The sequence below is a fragment of the Carassius auratus genome, chromosome 5 (assembly GCF_003368295.1).
Source record: "Carassius auratus strain Wakin chromosome 5, ASM336829v1, whole genome shotgun sequence".
Lineage (NCBI taxonomy): Eukaryota > Metazoa > Chordata > Actinopteri > Cypriniformes > Cyprinidae > Carassius > Carassius auratus.
In genome coordinates this window covers 24686400-24706290 of record NC_039247.1, presented here as the reverse complement: position 1 = coordinate 24706290, position 19891 = coordinate 24686400, and the positions used below count along the sequence as shown (strand labels likewise).

Genomic DNA, 19891 nt, shown 5'->3' with positions numbered 1-19891 from the left:
TTTCCATTTTCTACAAAGCTCTGTGATTCTTTCTGGATGGAGAAGCTCTGCTAGTTGTCTACGTTCAAGCGCTCTAAGGGAGAGGAGTGGACGATATGTCAGACGCATTTAGAATTCTGCCTTTCATTTTTCCACCCACACAGTCCCCCTGCACTGTTGGTGTTGACTCTGCTGTAGAAACCTGTGATTTCCCAAAATGCTGAACAGAAGAAAGGCAAGGAGAATAAAACGTGCAGGAGGTGATTGGATAGCATTAACTCTTACTGTGCCAGAAGGTTCTAGAACATCTCGGTTATCGGGGGGTAAGCGGCGTCTGGTTCATATGAATCATCGTTTATTGAGGCTTGACATGTCATCCTCTTCCTCCATCAGGTGGAATGGAAAATCGTATCTTGCGGGTAGCGTTAATGCTGCCAATATTGTCTGCGTCTGAGATGATGGGCCGCTAGGTAATGAGAGTGGATGGTAATGGTGCATGGTGAACTACAAGCGCAAGGGCACCCTGGCCGGCTGCCTGCTATAAATGACACTCAACCCTATCTCCGGGCCCATCTTGACACTCTTCAGTCTCTGCTTTCACAACTTCTGCAACTCACTTAAAGTGCAATTAGGCGGTTGTAGAGTACTTAGTTCATTCTTTCAGAAAACCACATTGTTCTCATGTGTCCACTTTTTCCAGAAACACGTCATTAACGTCTTTGAATGATCTGATGCTGAGTTCTTGGGTTTCTCAATCATTTCTTTCTGCCAGTGTTCTTTTTGCGCAGGTCTTTTTTGTCGTGCTCATAGTTTTTGTCTTTCAACAAAAATTCCCATTAAGTTTAGTAATTTTGTCATTGTTTAACATTAAATTTGCTTAGACTAAAAATTGCAAGTGCAAAATTAAACCAAATATGAAACATGATAATGTGTATATTCTACATTTGGATTGTTTTTTTTTGTTTTGGTTGTTGTTGTTGTTTGTTTTTTTTTAATCATACACTAACATTCAAATGTTCGAGGTGAGGAAGATTTTAGTTTTTGAAAGAATTAATACTTATATTGAGCATCAAACTGATAAAAGAGACATAAAATATCTTTAGGATTTTTCTAAATATTTCAAATAAATGTGGTTCTTTTGATCTCTCAGCATATAGAGTGATTTCTGAAGGAAACGAAAGACCATCCCAGGAATAAATAATATTTCAAAATAAATTAAAATAGAACTTAATTAAAATTTTCATCATGTTTTTGCTCAAATAAATGTAGCTTTCTTGAGGATGAGAGTGAAAGTCTTACCTACCCCAGATTTTGAACGTGTATTTGAACATTGAACATTTTTTTAGTGTATTGTTCATATATTTGGTAATTTGCTCTCAACAGTCCGATTTATTTAAAATCATTTAATGATGCACATTTTGTCTGATCTTCTTTATTGTTGTTAAAACAAAGACCCTTTCTTGTTAAAAAGATTAATACTGTTCTCTGTCCAAGTAAAGCATTAGCAGAAGGTGTTTAAGAAAGTGGACAGAACCCGGTAACAGCCTGGTAAACAAGAAGAACAAAGTGCTCCCTCCTTGCACAGAGCTGCAGAAACTGCTGAAAATAGGCATGCCTCGTTCTGGACTAATATTCAGCTTCTTCAGACGCCAAGCGACAAAACATACCACATATCCTAGTGTAGGAGGTGGTTACACATCATTCAAGCCCAAGTGCATTCCATATTTACTGTTCTGTGATACAGGTGCTAGATGCACAACCAACTGCACTTATATTGCATTCATTAGTCCATTCCTGAGAGGATCAAATTAATATTTTACAGCCTTTTCCCAAACGCAGCGTTGCCCTCATGCTAAGACTATATGGTTTGGGACACCAGCCAGACGAAAAGCTTTTCTTGGCATTACATTGAGAAATCGCCTTTCATGTTTCAGAGCTCGTCTATGCATGTGTGCTTCTGAGTGGGCTGAGAAGTAGCATACGCTCACTGCAAAGTGAAAATAGGAGCAGACAAACTGCTCGCTGAAGATGCACCGTACCAGATGCACTCTGAACACTGGCCTTATTATTTTGACTAAGATACATTACTGCCCCGTATGAGCTGTGATATTTCAGGCTAACTTACGGGTATTAAAGGGGAAACAAGGGTAAGTGAGCAGTGACTTTGCCTATTTTGATCCAGAATAAGCAGGATAAATTTAAAGTGCTTGACATTTCCATTAAGATGCACATTGGGAGCGCTTTTGTTTAAGGTGTCCGCAAGTAATTTATCGTCAGCGCAATGAAAACCAATAGGCTATTCATTCAATATAAAAGTCCAACAGACACCCTTGCATGCCCACTTGCATATTTCACCATCTGTCTATTGGAAATGTCAATGTATACATAAAACGAATGCTGTGCTTCGTGTACCCAGCAGCGCGTAGATGCGTGACCTTTAAAGAAGTCCAACTGAAAGAACCCTCCATTATCACAGCAGTGAGTTAATGTAAACAGGATCAATGCAACGAAAAAAGCAAAAGCCTTTCGTCACAGCGATACATGAGTGAGTGCCATCTAATTATGAGTGAAGTATCAATATCGCCGCTGTCAACTTTACAGTGGAAATGAGAGCCAGATGAGACAGATGCACGAGACATCTAGAATACCAACATGTATGCTTTAAAGTTTAAGGGTATTTGGGTATTGCGTTAACACAGTCGAAGGTTGCTCAGTAACTAGAGATAACTAGAGATTAGCTCAAACCAACCCTGTTCCTGGAGGCCACCCTACAGTACATGTTTTGGTGGTTTCTCTAATCACATTGACCTGATAAAACTCATTAATTTGTAAGTAGACTACTCCCAATATTTGAAATCGTTGTTTTGGATAGGAACATACATTCAAAACTATTGGGAATCACTGGATTAAACATTAACAAGACTTTCTGTCTTCAGGCTAAAAAATGTGACTTTGATTTGAAAGCCAAAGGGTGGGCATGAAAGCGAAGGTTAATTATCTAATCACCAACGATTGCCCTGTAACAAGAGGATTAAAGAGGAAGCATCATGTTGTAAACGATGCGTTCACTCCGGAGACGTGTTCAATCCTGTTATTATGTTTCACAGTTATGTTTCCTTGCTAAATATTGCTATGCCATTAGTTTGATGGATTAACTAGCTCAGGATATGAATTAAATCATTTAATTGTGCTAATGTAGAAGAGCTAACCATTTTATGGGTTTTAAACGGTCATGGTTTGGCTGGTTAGGATGGCCTTGTTAGTGGCCATTTAAAAGAAGGCATAACATATGTTTTCATATTTTCTGAATATTGCAGTGAACATTTCATATTTTGTTATTTTTATACAAAATGGTTTCTAGTGATTCTTAGAGGCCTCTTAAAACCCCTTTTCCTTGTCTATTGCCGTAATTAGATGGTTGGCTCAAAATAACCTGGCAGCAGGATTGTGCGCCCATGAGGAAAAATGGTAGATCTGAAATCGTGTACATGGGGATTTTGCACCAGTCGAGCAACTGTCATGGAGATGAATGGGGATGCTGAAAGATATATATTTCTACAGGTATTCTCCTCAGGGGGTTAAGCAGACATCCTTTGAGAATAATGTGGTACCATAATCATCCCATGTTGACTATGGTAAAAACATCAAAGCAAATATCTAAAAAAAATAACCCTGTTTAATGCGGTTAAAATCATTAGCCCCACCACATTATATATTTATTTCATTTAAAATTGATAGAGATAAGTATGGCGATTTTTCAGTTCCAAATGCACCTCACATTACTTGTCAAATAAATTTGTTTACTTAATGGAATTACATGCGAAATCAATTCATGGGAGAAAACTAGTGACGACTGGAGCGGTTTGGGTCCATCTTGTCTAAATGAAGGAGAAAACTGCATCGAGGCGCAGACTCTTAAATGAGAGAGAGAGAGAGAGAGAGAGAGAGAGAGAGAGAGAGAGAGACGGTGGAGTGTTTCTCAAATGCCATAATTTAACATCTGTCGACAACTGAACGAAACGAACGAGATAAGACGGCAAAACTAACTAAAGTACAGCGCGAAGATCGGTGAACTTTGGTTTACAATTATGATTTCGCGGAATTGAACGAAGGCTTCTGGAAAGAAGAAAGCGAGGACACGAAGAAGCCGCGTGCATGGATCTCTCCCATACATCCATCATCCCACGCGCGCTGTTCTCCAGGCAAAATTCAACATGATTCGCGTAATGAAACTGTTCGCGGCGAGGTTTTAATGGAGGTGGAAGGTGAATCTCCTGACAGCGAGCTTGAGTTTTAGTCGCCGTTAGTTCCAGATGCACAACATTGCAGAGTTCTCATGCATCCAGTTGGAGACAGCAGAGCTTGGAGAGACATGTGCGGTCTTTAGCAGCAATAATCGCGGCAGGAAACCAGTCTGGAGGGACGGTTGATAAAAGCAATAAATCCCTACTGAACAGAAGTGTCCCGAGGCGCTATGAGAAACTTCTTCAGGGGAAGAGCTTCACTTGTGCGGATGCTAGCTATACGACGCCTTGTGATGTTTTAAAGTGGAGCATCTCTGAGACACGGGAACTTTTTGGAATTATCAGCGACATAATTGCGGAGATGACTAGAATACAGGACGACATTGCGCCATCACCTGTTATCTGAACACTGTGATTAGTTCTCACAAAAGCACTGAATCTTTATTGCCTTTGGACCTGCTTTTTAATACATTCCGCTGTTAGACATGGAGACTAGTCAGCTACGGACAGTAGACGGGTTGATTTCTTAACGAATACATAGCCATATTGTTTTTATTCCTCTTAGCACGTTGCGTTTGGTACATCTATTAATTTTGCACTATGATGGAACCGCCACCTTGCTCTAAAAAGAGCCTGTCTCTTTCGCTGCCGGTTCCCCGGGAGGGACAGGCGACCCTCAAGCCCCCCCAGCATCTGTGGAGACAGCCACGGACCCCCATCAAAATCAAACACCGCGGTTACTCTGACACCGACCGGCATCACCACCGACAGATAGAGCGCTCAAATGCCATGGACACGAGTGACCGGCCGGGGCTCAGGAAGTCCCGCATGTCCTGGCCATCGTCGTTCCATGGCACCACCAGCGCGTCCATGAGCAACTGCGCTGGGAGCAAGCGGTAAGACAGTCGAGTGACTAATTGCGTGTGAGCAAACGAGCTATTTCTGCGTGATGAACGCCCAAAACTGATAATAATGATGCTGGAAGGGTTAATGGTGCTTTTGTGTGGAGAGGCGGGACGCGTGGGCATCCTTGATGATGCGTAATGCGTAACGGCTCCAGCATCTCTCAGAGAGCGTGAGTTTGAAATGCCTCGAGCGTTACCCCCAGAAGTAACCTCGAGCCGGTTATGAGCAGCTGATGGCATAACTGATTACTAATAATGCTTATGTCTGAATTATAAGTGTAGAAGGAGCGCACGTAATAGGGTTTTTGGAGAGCAGGGGCACCCGTTGTGGACACCACAAAGTGTAGTGACTGATAAAATGTAGAGCTAAAAAAGCACGAATATTACACTCATTTACATATTACAGTCATGGCATATGAGCTTTCGCTCTTGGCACGCGCAGACACCATAAGCGCATTCCAAAAAAATTAGCATTATCTAATCAAGCATTTCAGCATTAAATTAGTGACAAAATGGGGGGTTTAAGACTTAAAAAATATATATGAGAATATATATATACATTTTTTTTTTCTGTAAGAAGCTATGATTTTTTTGTGTACATTGATGTGGTTCTGTATCTCTCTTCTGGTTTTATGATAATATATTAAAATTACAAACTTCATGATAAAATAATGTGCTTTAAAAAATAAAAAGGTTCTTAACTGGCATCTTTGGTTCCAAAAATAATGTTTAGCATTCATCTATCTTTCCCACCCAAAAAAATTTCTTTATGGTGGAAAAAGGTTCTTTAAATTATTAAAATGGTCTTCACACTAAGATTTTTTTTTTTACCCTAGAACACTTAAGTGTCAATTTTTCGAAAATTAGATTTATACATGAATAAATATGAATAAATAAGCTGTTCATTGATGTATGGTATCTTAGGTTTGGACAAAATTTGGTCGAGATACAATTATTTGAATATCTTGAGTCTGAGGGTGTGAAAAAATCTAAATATTGAGAAAATCGCCTTTAAAACTGTCCAGATGAAGTCCTTAACAATGCATATTACTAATCAAAAATAAAGTTTTCATATATTTATTATATATATATATATATATATATATATATATATATATAATTTTTATATGGTAAATATCTTCACGGAATATGAGCTTTCCTAATGTATAATTTTGATCCATACAATGTATGTTTGGCTATTGCTACAAATATACCCCAGAGGCTTAACTTGTGGTCCAGGGTCACAAATGGTTATTTTGGGAAATGCTCACTGAATAGTTCTATGGGGATCCAAATGTGTATAAATGCAATATAATGTTAGCCAACAAGCCGAAGCATGCACAGAAACACCAGAAGCTCTGTATTCCTTGGATTTTCAATTTGCAGCACTGTGCAGCGCTGTTATAAATAATCATCTCAAATTAGTTTTTTACAGAGAAACACATTTGTCAGCCTGACATTCATGTTGATTTTGTGGGTTTGCACGATATGCTGTAGCATACAATACACTGCTTTTACCCTCAAGGATAAGTGTGGGTGTTGCTTGCTGTGCTTGTACGTAGACTGATGCGCATACAGACTGATGTTACTGCTGGAAGAGGCAAAATGTGACTCTCCGCTGAATGGCGCCTCACCAAATTGGGTGATTATTACTGAAAAAAATCCGCTTCTGTGAGGGCCATGAGCCCCAGGGGAGGCTGAGAGCTGAAGGCCCTGATTTCCTTCCTGTCAACTTTTGCCTCGGCCACAGACGGTCTGCACGGCAGGCTCCTGGGAGCCAGGCCAGCTCTGCCTGACAGTACAGTAAAGCCTGATTTGTATTCCCTTCCCCAGGACATGCTCACAGCCAGTCCAAGAATTAGTGCAGCAGCACTGGCTCGGACTGTCCGACTTCTGCTGTGGGCGAGCGGCACGAGAAATAAAGAGCGAGAGACAGATAAAGCTGGATGTGGCTCTGCTAATGTGATTTCTCAAGAAGCAGAGTTAGATGTCCATATCTATCTGCTCACTTCCTCATCGCACTCATTACATTTTGTAACATGATCTGCCAGCAAAGGCATAGGTCTCCAAAACTCACCCAGTATGTGTTGTGTCAATAAGTGTGTTTAAATGTAAAATCCTCAACAGATTATCCTAAATAACTTGACAATGTGAGGTCACAAAAACTGCTTAAACAGTTTTCTTTTTTTTATTATTGATTAAAGGTCATAACCAGATTAAGCTAAGCCTGATAGGCTCGTTATATTTATTTGTATAGCGTTTTTCACAATACACATTGTTTCAGTTCAGCTTTTCAGAAAACCACAATATTATTAATTACCTTATTGTCACATTTAGCAGATTAGAGCCGGCGATAATTTTAGTTTACAATTGCAACGATACAAGCAATCAAGCTGTTGGGATAATATTACATATTGTAACTAAATAGAAGTAAGCAACTGAGATTTGCAATGTAGTATATATTATTTTATGTGAGTACACTGTATGTATGTGGATACATTTGGATATAATACATCAAACTTCATATACAGAGCTGGGCGATAATAAACCTTACATTTTGCGACAACATGAACAAGCACACAGCCGACATTTGCTATATTTTTTAATGTAAATACTTGTAATGGCTTTCTGTCAGCATTTTCGGGGTCTTGTGTGCATCTCTGTTTAAGTTTTGACATCAAAACTGATCAAAAAGGACATTTATAAAATCTCAAACCTATTTATGTAATGTGCTTTTAAAATATGCATATTTTGATAGATATCAGGCTGTTCACGTATATGGATATGATGTATGCTTGCGTGCTGGTGTGTTTGCGCATGCGTTGCTGTAGGCTTTAGAGAAAAAGGCGGATGATAATGAGCAATTTTCATGTATGGTCACATCAAAGAGATGGTAGAGAGGTCTTCGCCGCAGTGACAAATTTTTATATTTTTTCTTTTTGCGAAGATATCCCAGCAGTCCTTTAATGGGAGCTCAAAGCAGGGTGCCTTGCCCCCAGTGTATATTTATTGAGCTTAAGTAATATACTGTTTTGAGTCTAGATGACCCCCTCCATGTCATCTGCTCCTCTGAGCCTGGGGCTAAACTTAAATCAACCTCATACACAGCTGCATGCCCAGTGATACACTAATGCCTCGTGTTTTGCTGTGTGATGCGTTTGAGGATGATGAAGTTCATGCCCTTTCGTGACAGACTTATATCACCCTTAAAGGAATATTCAGGGTTCAGTGCAAGTTAATCTCAATCAACAGCAGCTGTGGCACAATTTCGATTACTATAAAAAAAAAAATTGCAACTCCTTTGATTTCTTTAAAAAGTAAAACTTGAAGTTCCTGTGATGAAGTGTAATGGACGAATGGAAATGAATGGCAACATTTTTTAAAGAATACCAAATATTATTGATTTTTGTCCTTTTATTTGAAACAATAAAACCCTGTTCTGCAGCTCTTTTGCCAATAAATGAAAGGTGTTATTAAAATTTAATTTATTAGATTTTATGTACTTTTTATTCACAATTTTAAGTTTTAAGCACTGATTTGTTAGCATTGTTTGTAATTCATAAATTTGTATCACATCATAAAACACAGAATTCAGAGGGGAAAAAAACAGGATTTATATACAAATAATACATTTCTTGTGAACTATTTTTGTTAAATATTAAAAAAAGATATTAAATTATTAAAGTTTAATTCATGAGACATAATTTGGATTATTAAAATCTGATAAAAAAAGTGATTTAATGAAACCATTTAAACAGAATCCAGAAAAATTCAAATGAGAAACAAAGAATTTGGGAAAAAATAAACCACATTTCTTAGAACCCTATTTTTGCCACAAGTGCTGTCGATTGAACAATTTTAAATAATCACCATTGGGAGAGATGGTCTGAACCATTTCCAGGTAGATGTTTGTAGGAACAGTCTTTTCTTATACAAGTTTCTAGAAGACGTTAAATAAAATGAAAAGTAAACCCATAGGGCCATATCTGCTCTCAGTTCAATCACTGGAGGCGATGTGAGAAGTAATCAGCAGTTCTCTCAGGATCTTCAACCTATCAGACTCCTTGGACCAAAATAAGACCATTGTTCTCTCTGACAGTATTTTTCCCACCTGTATACATTTGTCCATTACTTTTTAATGCACCAGGTTTTAAAGGAAGCATGATGACTGATTTATTAGAAACACCATGACTCCAAACTGAGTTTTGAACACCTTTGGTGCTGAAGATTGATCGTTCGGCTTTTTTTTTGTCGGTGGACATATTTTTTGATTTTTGATTGTTTACTCCCTTCCAGGTATAGCTTGTACTGTTTTTGAGCCTTTCTAACTGTACCTCCCACTGAAATATTGAACTGTCACTCGTATTCCCAAACTCACCGACTCTGCTTTCTGTCATTAAAACTTGATAGGACTCAGAAACAGAACCGTTTCTCAGATGGCAAAGGCTGTTTGGCAGCTTTTATTTCTTTCACATGAAATGAATTTGTGAAACCTTACCTTGGGATGAAGGTAGCATTATTGAACATGTCCCATACCCCAGTGCAGTATGGGAAGTTACCACTGAGGAGAGAATGACCGACGCTGAACAGAAGAACAGCTCATCCTGCAGTTCTGTTGCTATGGTTACGTTTTGTGCTTGTGTAAAATAGACACATTTTGCCCAAAAAGCCAAAAGGAAGTTTCAATCCCTGATGCGCAGTATGTTGTTTTAATATGCTGAGGCGAATATGTTTTATTGCTGCTAAATGTGTAGTGGATTTACACTTTCAATAAGCTGCCATCTCTGAGAACCCACGGATTTCCTGTAAGTCACATTGTTCCCAGTTGTTGTTTACGAGTGTTTATGATTCTCAGTCACCGGCTGGTTTTTGATCTGCTTTGTTGCACCTAAAAGTGAATCTATAGATGAACTACACTGTGTTTATTTGACAGTCTAATGGAACGCTGCCAAGCTCGTTAAATGCTTAATTTGAAACACCTGCAATTAATTAGCTCAACAATTGCATTGGCATTGCAGATGTAACACGCTGTGTAAATGTACTTGGTACCCCATACAAACCAGTCCACAGGTACGCACTAATGGCCATTATTATTGTTCACCCCAAGGCATATTCATTGCAAATCCACCTCCGAAAATGCAATCTGTCCTCCCATATATTGCTTAGCTAGGCTCCACATTTATTTGCTTTTACAGCCCCCTTGATTCTCAGAATTTTCATACTTCAAAGCACTCAACATGCTCCCAATCCTGCATTTGAGTGTTTTTTTCTGTTTGGTTCAAATGTCATCTTGGTTGCCCCAACGATCCCTCGCAGATTTCTTGAAACCCACCGACACTTGAGTCTGTTACTGTCTGGTGGCTTTGGCCCCTCCTTCCTCTTGTGACGGATGAGTGTCTTTCACTCATATCTCTGGCTTTGAGCATATGTGTGCCTGTGTTTCCTCTTCTCGGCATCCTCCCTCCGCATCACGCAGTCCGTATGATTCTTTGTGCGTGGAAATTACTGACTTCGATCTCAGCTGTCTGCTCAATGCTTTTCTCCCCCTTTTTTCCTTATCATCTTATTTGTCTGATTTTCGCTCCGCACCCCTTGCTTTCTCTTTTCTCCAGTTGCCTTTTGTGCTCCCCATTGTGTTTGCCTTCTTCTCCGGGCCTTGTGTGTCACTTACATTGCCTCTCACGCACTTTACTCGTGCTCACCGCTGAGTTAATCACACCGCTGGCCTATCTTTAAATCTATCATTTCTTCCCACTTTCGTGCATGTCCACAGAGATCATCAGAGGACCGGCAAACTCATCTAATTCTCCCTCTCTCTTCCATTTCCCCAGTGGCTGAATGAACTGCCCGCCATTAGACTTTCTGCCGTCATTTATTACTTCTCCCATTCCCTGTGGGTGCAGCCTTGTAAATGATGCTGCGGCCTTTCAAAAATCCCTTGCATTCTCTGTGCCATCCATCAGTTCCCCACGACACTTTACAGTAACGCACCAGGCTTTTAGCTCACACCCAGACATGTCCGCCTGCTCTCAAGATACCTGCGGTTTGCCTCTGCTCCATCTCGACTGTGTAATAAGCCTGACTATCTGAGATCTACATGATCATTAACAAGTTAAAGCCTCTGAAAGTGTTTAATGGGTTTACGCCATGCTTGCAGTGTGAGACCCTCTTCAAATGCTCATGAAGTCCATTCCAGATGTTGGGAAATGAGGCAAAACTGAGGAGATAATAGGTGTATAATACCTTGAGGAAACTATATATTTACATTCCCATCCATCTCACATCTGACACCGGTAAAAAAGCTGCTGTAATATTAGAGTTTTGTATGTTGCTTGTACAAATTGTTATTTGTTAAGAATGGAACTTTTTTTTAATAACCCCTAAAAAGAAATAAAAAAGCATGGGTAACAGTTTATTTTTATAGTCACTTACAAATTAGACTAACTGCTAGAAATGGCACTTTACGTTGCTGATTAAAGGGGCAAGGGGCTAATTGTGTATTTTTCATGCTTGTTCTGGCTCTGTACAATTTCCCCACAGACTTCTATTGTGAGTGCATTACTTTTAATGCATTTAGCCAGAGACAATTCAATATTATTTGTTGTGGAAATCAGCTGGATGGAGCGATAGAGCTTAAAGATAGCAAAAAAATGTAAATTAATTTACATATCCTCATGTGGTTCCAAGTCGATATGAATTTCGTCCATGGAAAAAAAAACACGAAAGCGCCAGTTCCCATTCATTTTATTTGCATGGTAAAAAAGCAATCTGCACAGTTTTGAAATGTTGTGTTTCATGATAGAAAAAAGAATAACAACAACATGAGGGTGAATAAATGGTGACAGATTTTTTTGGGGGGGGCTAACTAACCCTTTATGCTGCATTCAGCCTGTTTTGTTCCTGTAAGGCTTTTGCTTCCCATATGAGAGACATAATGTGTTCCTGTGCTCATCTATAACCTTCATATTGCTGTAGCTCAGTCGAGTGCTTTAATGAGGAAGCATTAGGCATCCAGTTTCACGGATAACGTTGGCTCTCAGGTTTGGGCATGTGATGTCACGGTTAGAGACATCTGTTTTTCTTCGTGTACCAACAGGCTAAGCAGCCCCATGCTCACCCTCTTTTGACCTGCCTTTACCTCTCAGCCTAATGCCTGGAAGAGTGAAACCAGGAGCGTTTCCACAGTACACATCTACTGTAACAGATCTGATTAGAGGATTGAATTCAAGCATTATTTAGGTCTGAAGTAAGTGCCAGATGCTGATGGAGTAGATTCATATAGCTGCTGAACACTTGCTTTTGCAGTGAAGAAGACTATTTATCTACAGGAAGTATACTTATATATACAACTTATATTAAGAATTATATACACACACTAGATGTTAATCAGAAGATCACTGACAAGAATTTAATTATACTTATTGAACCAATTAAAAAATTTATATATTTAAAATATGTTTATTTCATCCTAAGTATAGTTAAAATCTATTAACATATTTACTGACATATTGCAAAAGACTTAAAAAATTATAATTAAACTTTACTTGGCATACTACTTAATATTAAGTCTAAAATATGTTTTAGAAGGCCCCGTCCACACGGAAATGTGTTTCTGTGAATACGCACAGATTTTTTTATCGCATTTCATCCACACGGATCCTGCAATTTTGGAAGGCAAAACTGCAATAACCCTGGTTCCAGACTGGATAAATTTGAAAATGCTGTCTTTGCGTTTTCGTGTAGACGGGGCCATCCGTATATTTTCGGAAATAATTATGTCATCACCCCACATGTCGACTCTAGTCAGACACCGCTATGTCCTAAACTCATTGCTGTTTCCCTAACTGTGCCTGCGTGAAAATATAAATTTTACCATTTAATCTTTAATGCAGCAAAAAAGAAAATGAAAAGAGGGAGATCTTTTGATAAAATAATGTTATTATCATGGGAAATGTGAATGATTTTCCATCATTTTGCAATTAGTGATAAAGACAAACACGTTGCAAAATTAGAAATATTTCAGTTTTTAACCATGAGGGCGAGCCAGTGCATGCCACACAAACAATGTGCAAACAGCACATGTGCAATGTGCAAACTGCATATGCCTGTGATGAACTCCAGTCTATTAATTAAGCTACAGAAAGTAAAGAATAAACTTACTCAGCTGTTGGTATCTGACGCTTAACGCCACATATTTTTAAAGGAGACGAAAGATGCATTGGGTATTTTCATTATAAAAAAAAAAAAAAAAAAATCTCTTATGGCTGATAAGTATTTCGTATTAAACAAATTTGAGATTTTCATTGATAACTGATTATTATTGTACAGACATAGGCTACTTTAGAAGGAATTTAAATTATAGGCCTATTCATTGTGAAATATAACTAAATGTTTTAAATCATTTTCAAAGAGAAGTAAGTTCATGTAATCATTTATTATCTGCGTGTCAGTTGTGCGGTAATGAGCTTTGAAATTATTCCAGGGCAAATGAATTGTACCAGACCTATAAATTTAATAATAAATGTACCATAATAAAAAATAATAATAATAGTAATGGTATTAATTTAATTAATGAATTGGAAAATTCCAAATCCTCTGGATATCTTTGATAGTTGATGCTTTAAAAATATATATATTTTTTATATCTCTGGCTATTTTCCATAAACAGTGTCATCGCCTGCGCAACTCAAGTATTTCACATGTATAGTGTGAGCACATAAATTGTGCTTGTGTCAACAATCGGACCGTACAGTGTGAGCACGTAAATTGTGAGCTTTGATTTTACATTGCATGCGATCTTCTCATACAGTGAAAGTTGGTACCTTGATGAAATCACACGGAAATCGCACAGTGTATGCACGGTGCCAGAAAACATAATCCCATGGGCTTCAGAAAGTTCACAGCAGGTTAGAGCTGGAGATTAAAACATTTTAACCAACTTAAATGTCATTTAAATGAAAAGAAAATGATTGTAGAATGGATCTCCATTCTTTAAATGTGAAGTACACTGTGCATTGTGTTATATATATATATATATATATATATATATATATATATATATATATATATATATATATATATATATATATATATATATAAATATTATTTGCTTCTTTCAATGCCAGGTAAAATAGTCTAGTTTAGTCATAATTGGCTCAGTCATAAATGCCCCCCACCCCACCCGCCCTCACTTTCATATGCTAATAGAAACAAAAAGCTATTGCCATAATGTTTTTCTGACAGTGTATTTCTTGATGCAAGAAGACACTTTAAATTCCCAAGCTGCCTTTGATTGTCTGCAAAGGGGTCGGCTCTCACAGTCCTCTGTGCATCTGCTATTTAGTAGGGCTGCAACTAACGATTATTTTGATAATCGATTAATCTGTCGATTATTTTTACGATTAATCGATTAATCGGTTTATGTACTTATATTTTAGTTTTTTTCCATTTTTTCCCCAAGTAAATTATTAATAAAGGGTCTTTATCATTCAGCATAGATTTTTAAGAGATTTTAACCATTTTGCATTGTCATATCCTCATCAAAAATATACCTGGAGTTGTTTTATTATGTTAGTAATCCTTTGTCGAACTCTTCTGCAATCAAAACACTGACCCATACTCTAGCAAAATTCACAAGGAGATTTCAAATATTGTTTTCACCATGGCAGTCCTTAGAGCTCCTAAAGTAGTTTAACATCCCAAACAAAGCTTAAGGAATCTTTGGGAACATATTTTCACGAAGTATAAGGATAAAACAGAATAAAATTGCAGTGCATTGTATTTTATTATTTACTGGGAAAAAGCTTTATAGCTTATGCTGTGAAATTGTAAACAATCCTTCGAAAAAAAGTGCCAATGGCATGAAACCTGAATGGAACTCACAATTTAAAGTAAAATCCATCAGAAGGTTGTCCAGAAAAAAAAAATTGGGACACACACAAAAAACCTGCTGTGTGAAAAAGAGCAGTGAATACTTAGAAAAGAAGTGCATTTTAAATATACTCAAACATTTACCTCTCTCATTCAGTCATAATTAAGCTGCAAGTCTGAATTATGAACTGGTAAACGACAAACTGATCACAGAACATGTTTGTAAAGCTTTAAATGTTAACTGTTAAAAAGCAATGTTATCAGCTTTTACGACTAAACATTTGCAAACAACCTTGTACTGGAGAATCTGCACAAATAAAATTCTTAGGGGCCATTCACATATCGCACAAAAAAACGCGTGGAAAACGCTAGTCACGCCGCTTTCTCCTTCTTTCCAAAGCGCTCGGGCAGAAGCGCCCCTGAGGCGTCTGCCTTTGCTAAGCAACCATGACGTGCTCTCCATGACGTGCCCTCTCCATTAAGACCCGGAAATTTCAGCAAAGGATAAATGAATGCGGTGTGGACGCGCCTGGAAAAACGGGCGCATCGCACCGCGTGCGTGTCGCGACCGCGTCGCTTCCATTATGAGAGTGCATACTGCGCGCCTACATAGGAAATAACGAACTTGAGCACGCAAAAGACACAATATGTGAACGGCCCCTTGAACAGTTCAGTAGTGCAGAGTTTACAGGTTACTCTTCATTTTGAAGGCTCAAAGTAAAGTACTCCCACTTCCCGCTGAATGCTGCAGAGACGCTGTTCGGGAAGCACGTGACATAAAACGAGGCCAGCTATTGGCTATTCGCTACTTCACCTGCTGTACTGGCTGAGTAAAACCTCCGGTGGCTCATTACTGCCACACTTTGGTCACCGCAGATTTGAAATATGCACGAAATGAGCCGCTTATGGCAAATAAAATTTATTTAGCGACGAATCGATTACTAAATTAGTTGACAACTATTTTAATAATCGATTTTAATCGATTAAATCGATTCGTTGTTTCAGCTCTACTATTTAGCATCAGTGCATTTCGCTAGGATCGTGTTGGATCTGCGTGGAGGTGTAAGGAGACCTGAATTCTGTGCCTTATCAGACAGACAACCTGAATCAACACGCTGCACAGCGGCAGCCTTCATTCCCATTCTCACATTTTGATGATAAGCTGTGCAGTGACATCCGTCAAGGGATCTTGGACCCTCTCTGAGTATGTAAGCGTGTCTGAATGCGTGTGCGTGAGCACTGCGGACTCTCATCTCAGCGGGCGGCAGTTCTGAGAGAGACCGACATACTTGTGTCACCGAGTTGTCAGATCCTCGCACATGCATTAACACACTCTCACTCACATGTGCACACACCATGACACCAGAGACATCACAAAGACCGTTGTCAGAGCAATAGACGGGTGAGATAATGTAGATTGGGCAGCAGAAAGCACACCGGGGAGAGTCTAGTTCAAACTGAGGACAGCAAACAAATCAGAGCTGAGCCGAGTGCGTCACCACACCTGGGGTTTGAGAGATATGAAGAGCGTCCCTCAGTTAATAAGTATGCCATCCACCTGTTATGTTTGAGGCAGGGTTTCCTGTTGTCCTTCCTGATGTACGATGTCACCAGGGATTTGTAACCCCTAAACTTCCTTCAACCCACTGGATAATTAAGAGAAAGTGGCAGTCCTGCTCACTGGTGAAGGACAGATGGCTTCGGTATCAGCAGAATATGGCTCTGACTGTCACACTGAACCATGATCCAAGACAATATTGCCTTTCGCTTGTACTAACCTATAATGAATTAGCTCGCAAATACACGTCTCCATGCTAAACATTAGTCATTTAGACAACATTATCACTCGGTCCAATGAATCGGCTCGCAGATAAATATAATTACTGCATCCTCAGTGAATTTATTATGCTGTATTTTTATGTCCTCTGGCTTGGTGTGTCGTGATTTTTAGGTTGCACACGGAATAGTAGTATTGCACAAAATGAATATCCTTTGAGAGAAAGAAAAAGCGGGAGGATGAGTCGGCCTGCTCGGCTGGAGAGGACTGTGGTCTGGTCATGTGTGAACTGGACTGGAAACTGCTGTTTCTGAGTCACCCGCATTACATAACCTGCAGACAACTAACATTTTGTTCAAAATTTTTTTTGATTCAGGGTGGTACCAGGGATCCTACAAGTGGTACTTGCTGTGATGCTTAAAATGTCTCTCGGTTTCAGTCAAAACACATTCCTGTTGTGTAGCATCAGTGCTGAGCTGTATTTAATATTCGGTAATTGTTTTTTTACCAAAACCGCAGTGGATAATTCATGACAAACTTAGAACAGGTTCCTGCATTATTGATGCTAGGGCACTGCAGGAATCGACAAAGACATGACTGATCTGGTCATTACATCACAGTGCTGAGTTACAGTAATGGACACAGCTTCAGTCCCTCGGGACCATCTCTTGACCTCTGTGAAGCTCATCTGATCTGGAAGCCCAGCCTGTTAGCAGAACAGTCATGGGATAAAACTCCCGCCTCTCGTGACATTTAAAGGCCTTAGATTCCCTGTGTACCCAAGGACTGCCTTCCATGCTGGGACTGAATCTATTATCCTCAGATTTTAGATATATGGGGTTTTTCATGCCTGAAATAGTTAACTCTGGGTCCTTGTAAACCTTGAGTAAACATTATCCTGGGTTATCCTGTTTTACATTTCACACTTAAGACAGGGTTATCCATTAATCATGGATACGGTACATGGTATGTTTTAAAGCATGGAAGCTGGTTTGAGCTGGTTTAAGCTGGTTCTAAGAAGGAGGCTAGGTTCTTAGCAGGAGTTATATGACATTTTCATTTGAGGGCGGGGGGGGGGGGTATAATAATAAAAATAATAATGAATGAAATAATAGGGTAGAGTGGTATATATAACTTATTACAGTATTCCACTGTATTTCATAGATGGGTGTAATATTTGAGTACTGAAAAGGCCAAATACAAGTCCTCCTGGTTACACACACCTGTTTACTGTACAAATAAAATGTTACTGTTTGTATTTCTAGTACAAACCTCTTTCTTTAGCTCAAGTATACAAACCTCGTTGACACATATGCTTTAATATGTTTTATTTCTAAAGTAAAAATTTCAAATGAAAATAGCAACGTAATTGTTAAAGTAATGCTTTCATGGGTCAAGGGCTTAATCTTCGTGGAGAAAACAGTTGTGGTGTGATGAAGGGTGGATGCAGCAAAAACTTTACAGTAGATAGGGAAGCGATTGCACCCCCATGACACACTGTAACTGCATAGATGCAGATATTATAACAATCTATTGATAAACACGCCTTAAAGCCCCTAAACCTGCCATAGGGTAGCCAATGTTGCTTAGGACCAGCACATGACCAGCTTAAACCAGCTCAAAATGCTTTGAAACATACACTCTAAAAAATGCTGGGTTATTTTTTTATATATACCAAAATGCTGGGTTCAGCATGTTGCCTCATTTTATTGGGTTATTTTTTGTTATTTTTCAACGAGGTGCTGGGTAATTTTCCTGTAACTGATTTGCTGGGTCATTTTTAACGCTGGGTTCTTTTTTCTACCCAACCGCTGGATTGAGTCTGTCTATGACAAACCAACCCAGCTGCTGAGTTACAGATTGCAGTCTTTTTGAGTCCACAGAAGAGAGCAATTCTCAGCTCAGCCATCAATTTGGTGTACTTCTTCAGCAACATGAAGGTTTGTATACATTATTTTATTTATAAAGTCTTTACTGTGCTATAAATTTTATTATTTAACACAATGCAACATAAGGAAGAGATGCCAGCTGGGTCAGCAGCGGTCGTTTTGCACTGAAAAACACCCATTGCCACTGAGTTTTATTTAATTTGAAGTTAAAATTTGTTCTCTAATCTCAGTACTGTTTGTTTTCAGTTCCCCCGCGAACAGCAGCCCTTCAGCTCAGATTTCAGTGACACATTAGCGTTATTTAGGTAAAAAGTGTTTACAGAGAACGGTGCTTAAATTAAAAATGCTACTTTTAAATGTAAAATATTTTATTCCTAAAATGATTGTTAGACAAGTTGTAAAATATGCAATGTTGTAAACTATTCTGCGTTCACTCAAATAAATTCAATTTGTGTTGTATTTTGTCCATGCCCTTTTTGTTAATGATTAATAATAACTGTTCAGCCTTTGATTATTGCTGTTGCCTCTAGTAATTCTGTGTGTGATTTTAAATTTCCAGCCCATCTTAAGACAGCAATATAATCCTTTTTAAACAATAGTTGACTCAAATAAAACAACCCAGCATGTTGGGTAAAACCCAGCATGTGTTCTGTCCAATATTTTCCCAGTGCTGGGATGCCAAATAACACAAGTTGGGTTGTTTTTAACCCAGCATTTTTTAGAGTCACCAAATGCTTGTTTTTGCAACAGGGTAGCCATAAGCTGACATTTCAAATTGCACATTTGTAAACCCCAAGCTATTGTTCTTATATGCATACATGCATGGTAAGTGTCATTGGTTTAACAAACACAGCATGCAACCAGTTATATATAGCGTCTGCTAAATGATTAAATGTAAATGATTAAATGTAAAAAATATCTATTGTAAATAGTGTAGAGGTGTATATAGTACAACTGATATCAAACACCTAGTTTGGTTAAAGTATTGAATTCACGTGACTGCCTTTAACACAGGCAAAATCTGCTTGACAAATTTTCCCACCCAACTGCATATTCCAATTGCAATGACTAGATTTCACTGGTGAAAGCTTGTTTTTCTTAAATGTACTTTACTGATTACAAATTGCTGTTTCAGACTCCAGTTGACACATTTTCTGTTACCAATTGACATTTTCTCCTCAAACATTGAAACAGCTGCTATATACTGTATTTTGTTTCTGTGATAGT

General features: G+C 38.6%; 1 protein-coding gene across 1 annotated transcript in view; it reads left to right on the top strand.

Annotated features, from left to right (window-relative positions):
- The first annotated feature begins 4823 nt into the window (after positions 1-4823).
- Positions 4824-19891, top strand: part of LOC113082913 (cAMP-specific 3',5'-cyclic phosphodiesterase 4C) — a 52580-nt gene continuing 37512 nt past the window's right edge. The window contains exon 1 of the mRNA XM_026254336.1: positions 4824-5119. Within this exon, the coding sequence (XP_026110121.1) occupies positions 4824-5119 (296 nt within the window). The remainder of the gene's footprint in view (positions 5120-19891) is intronic.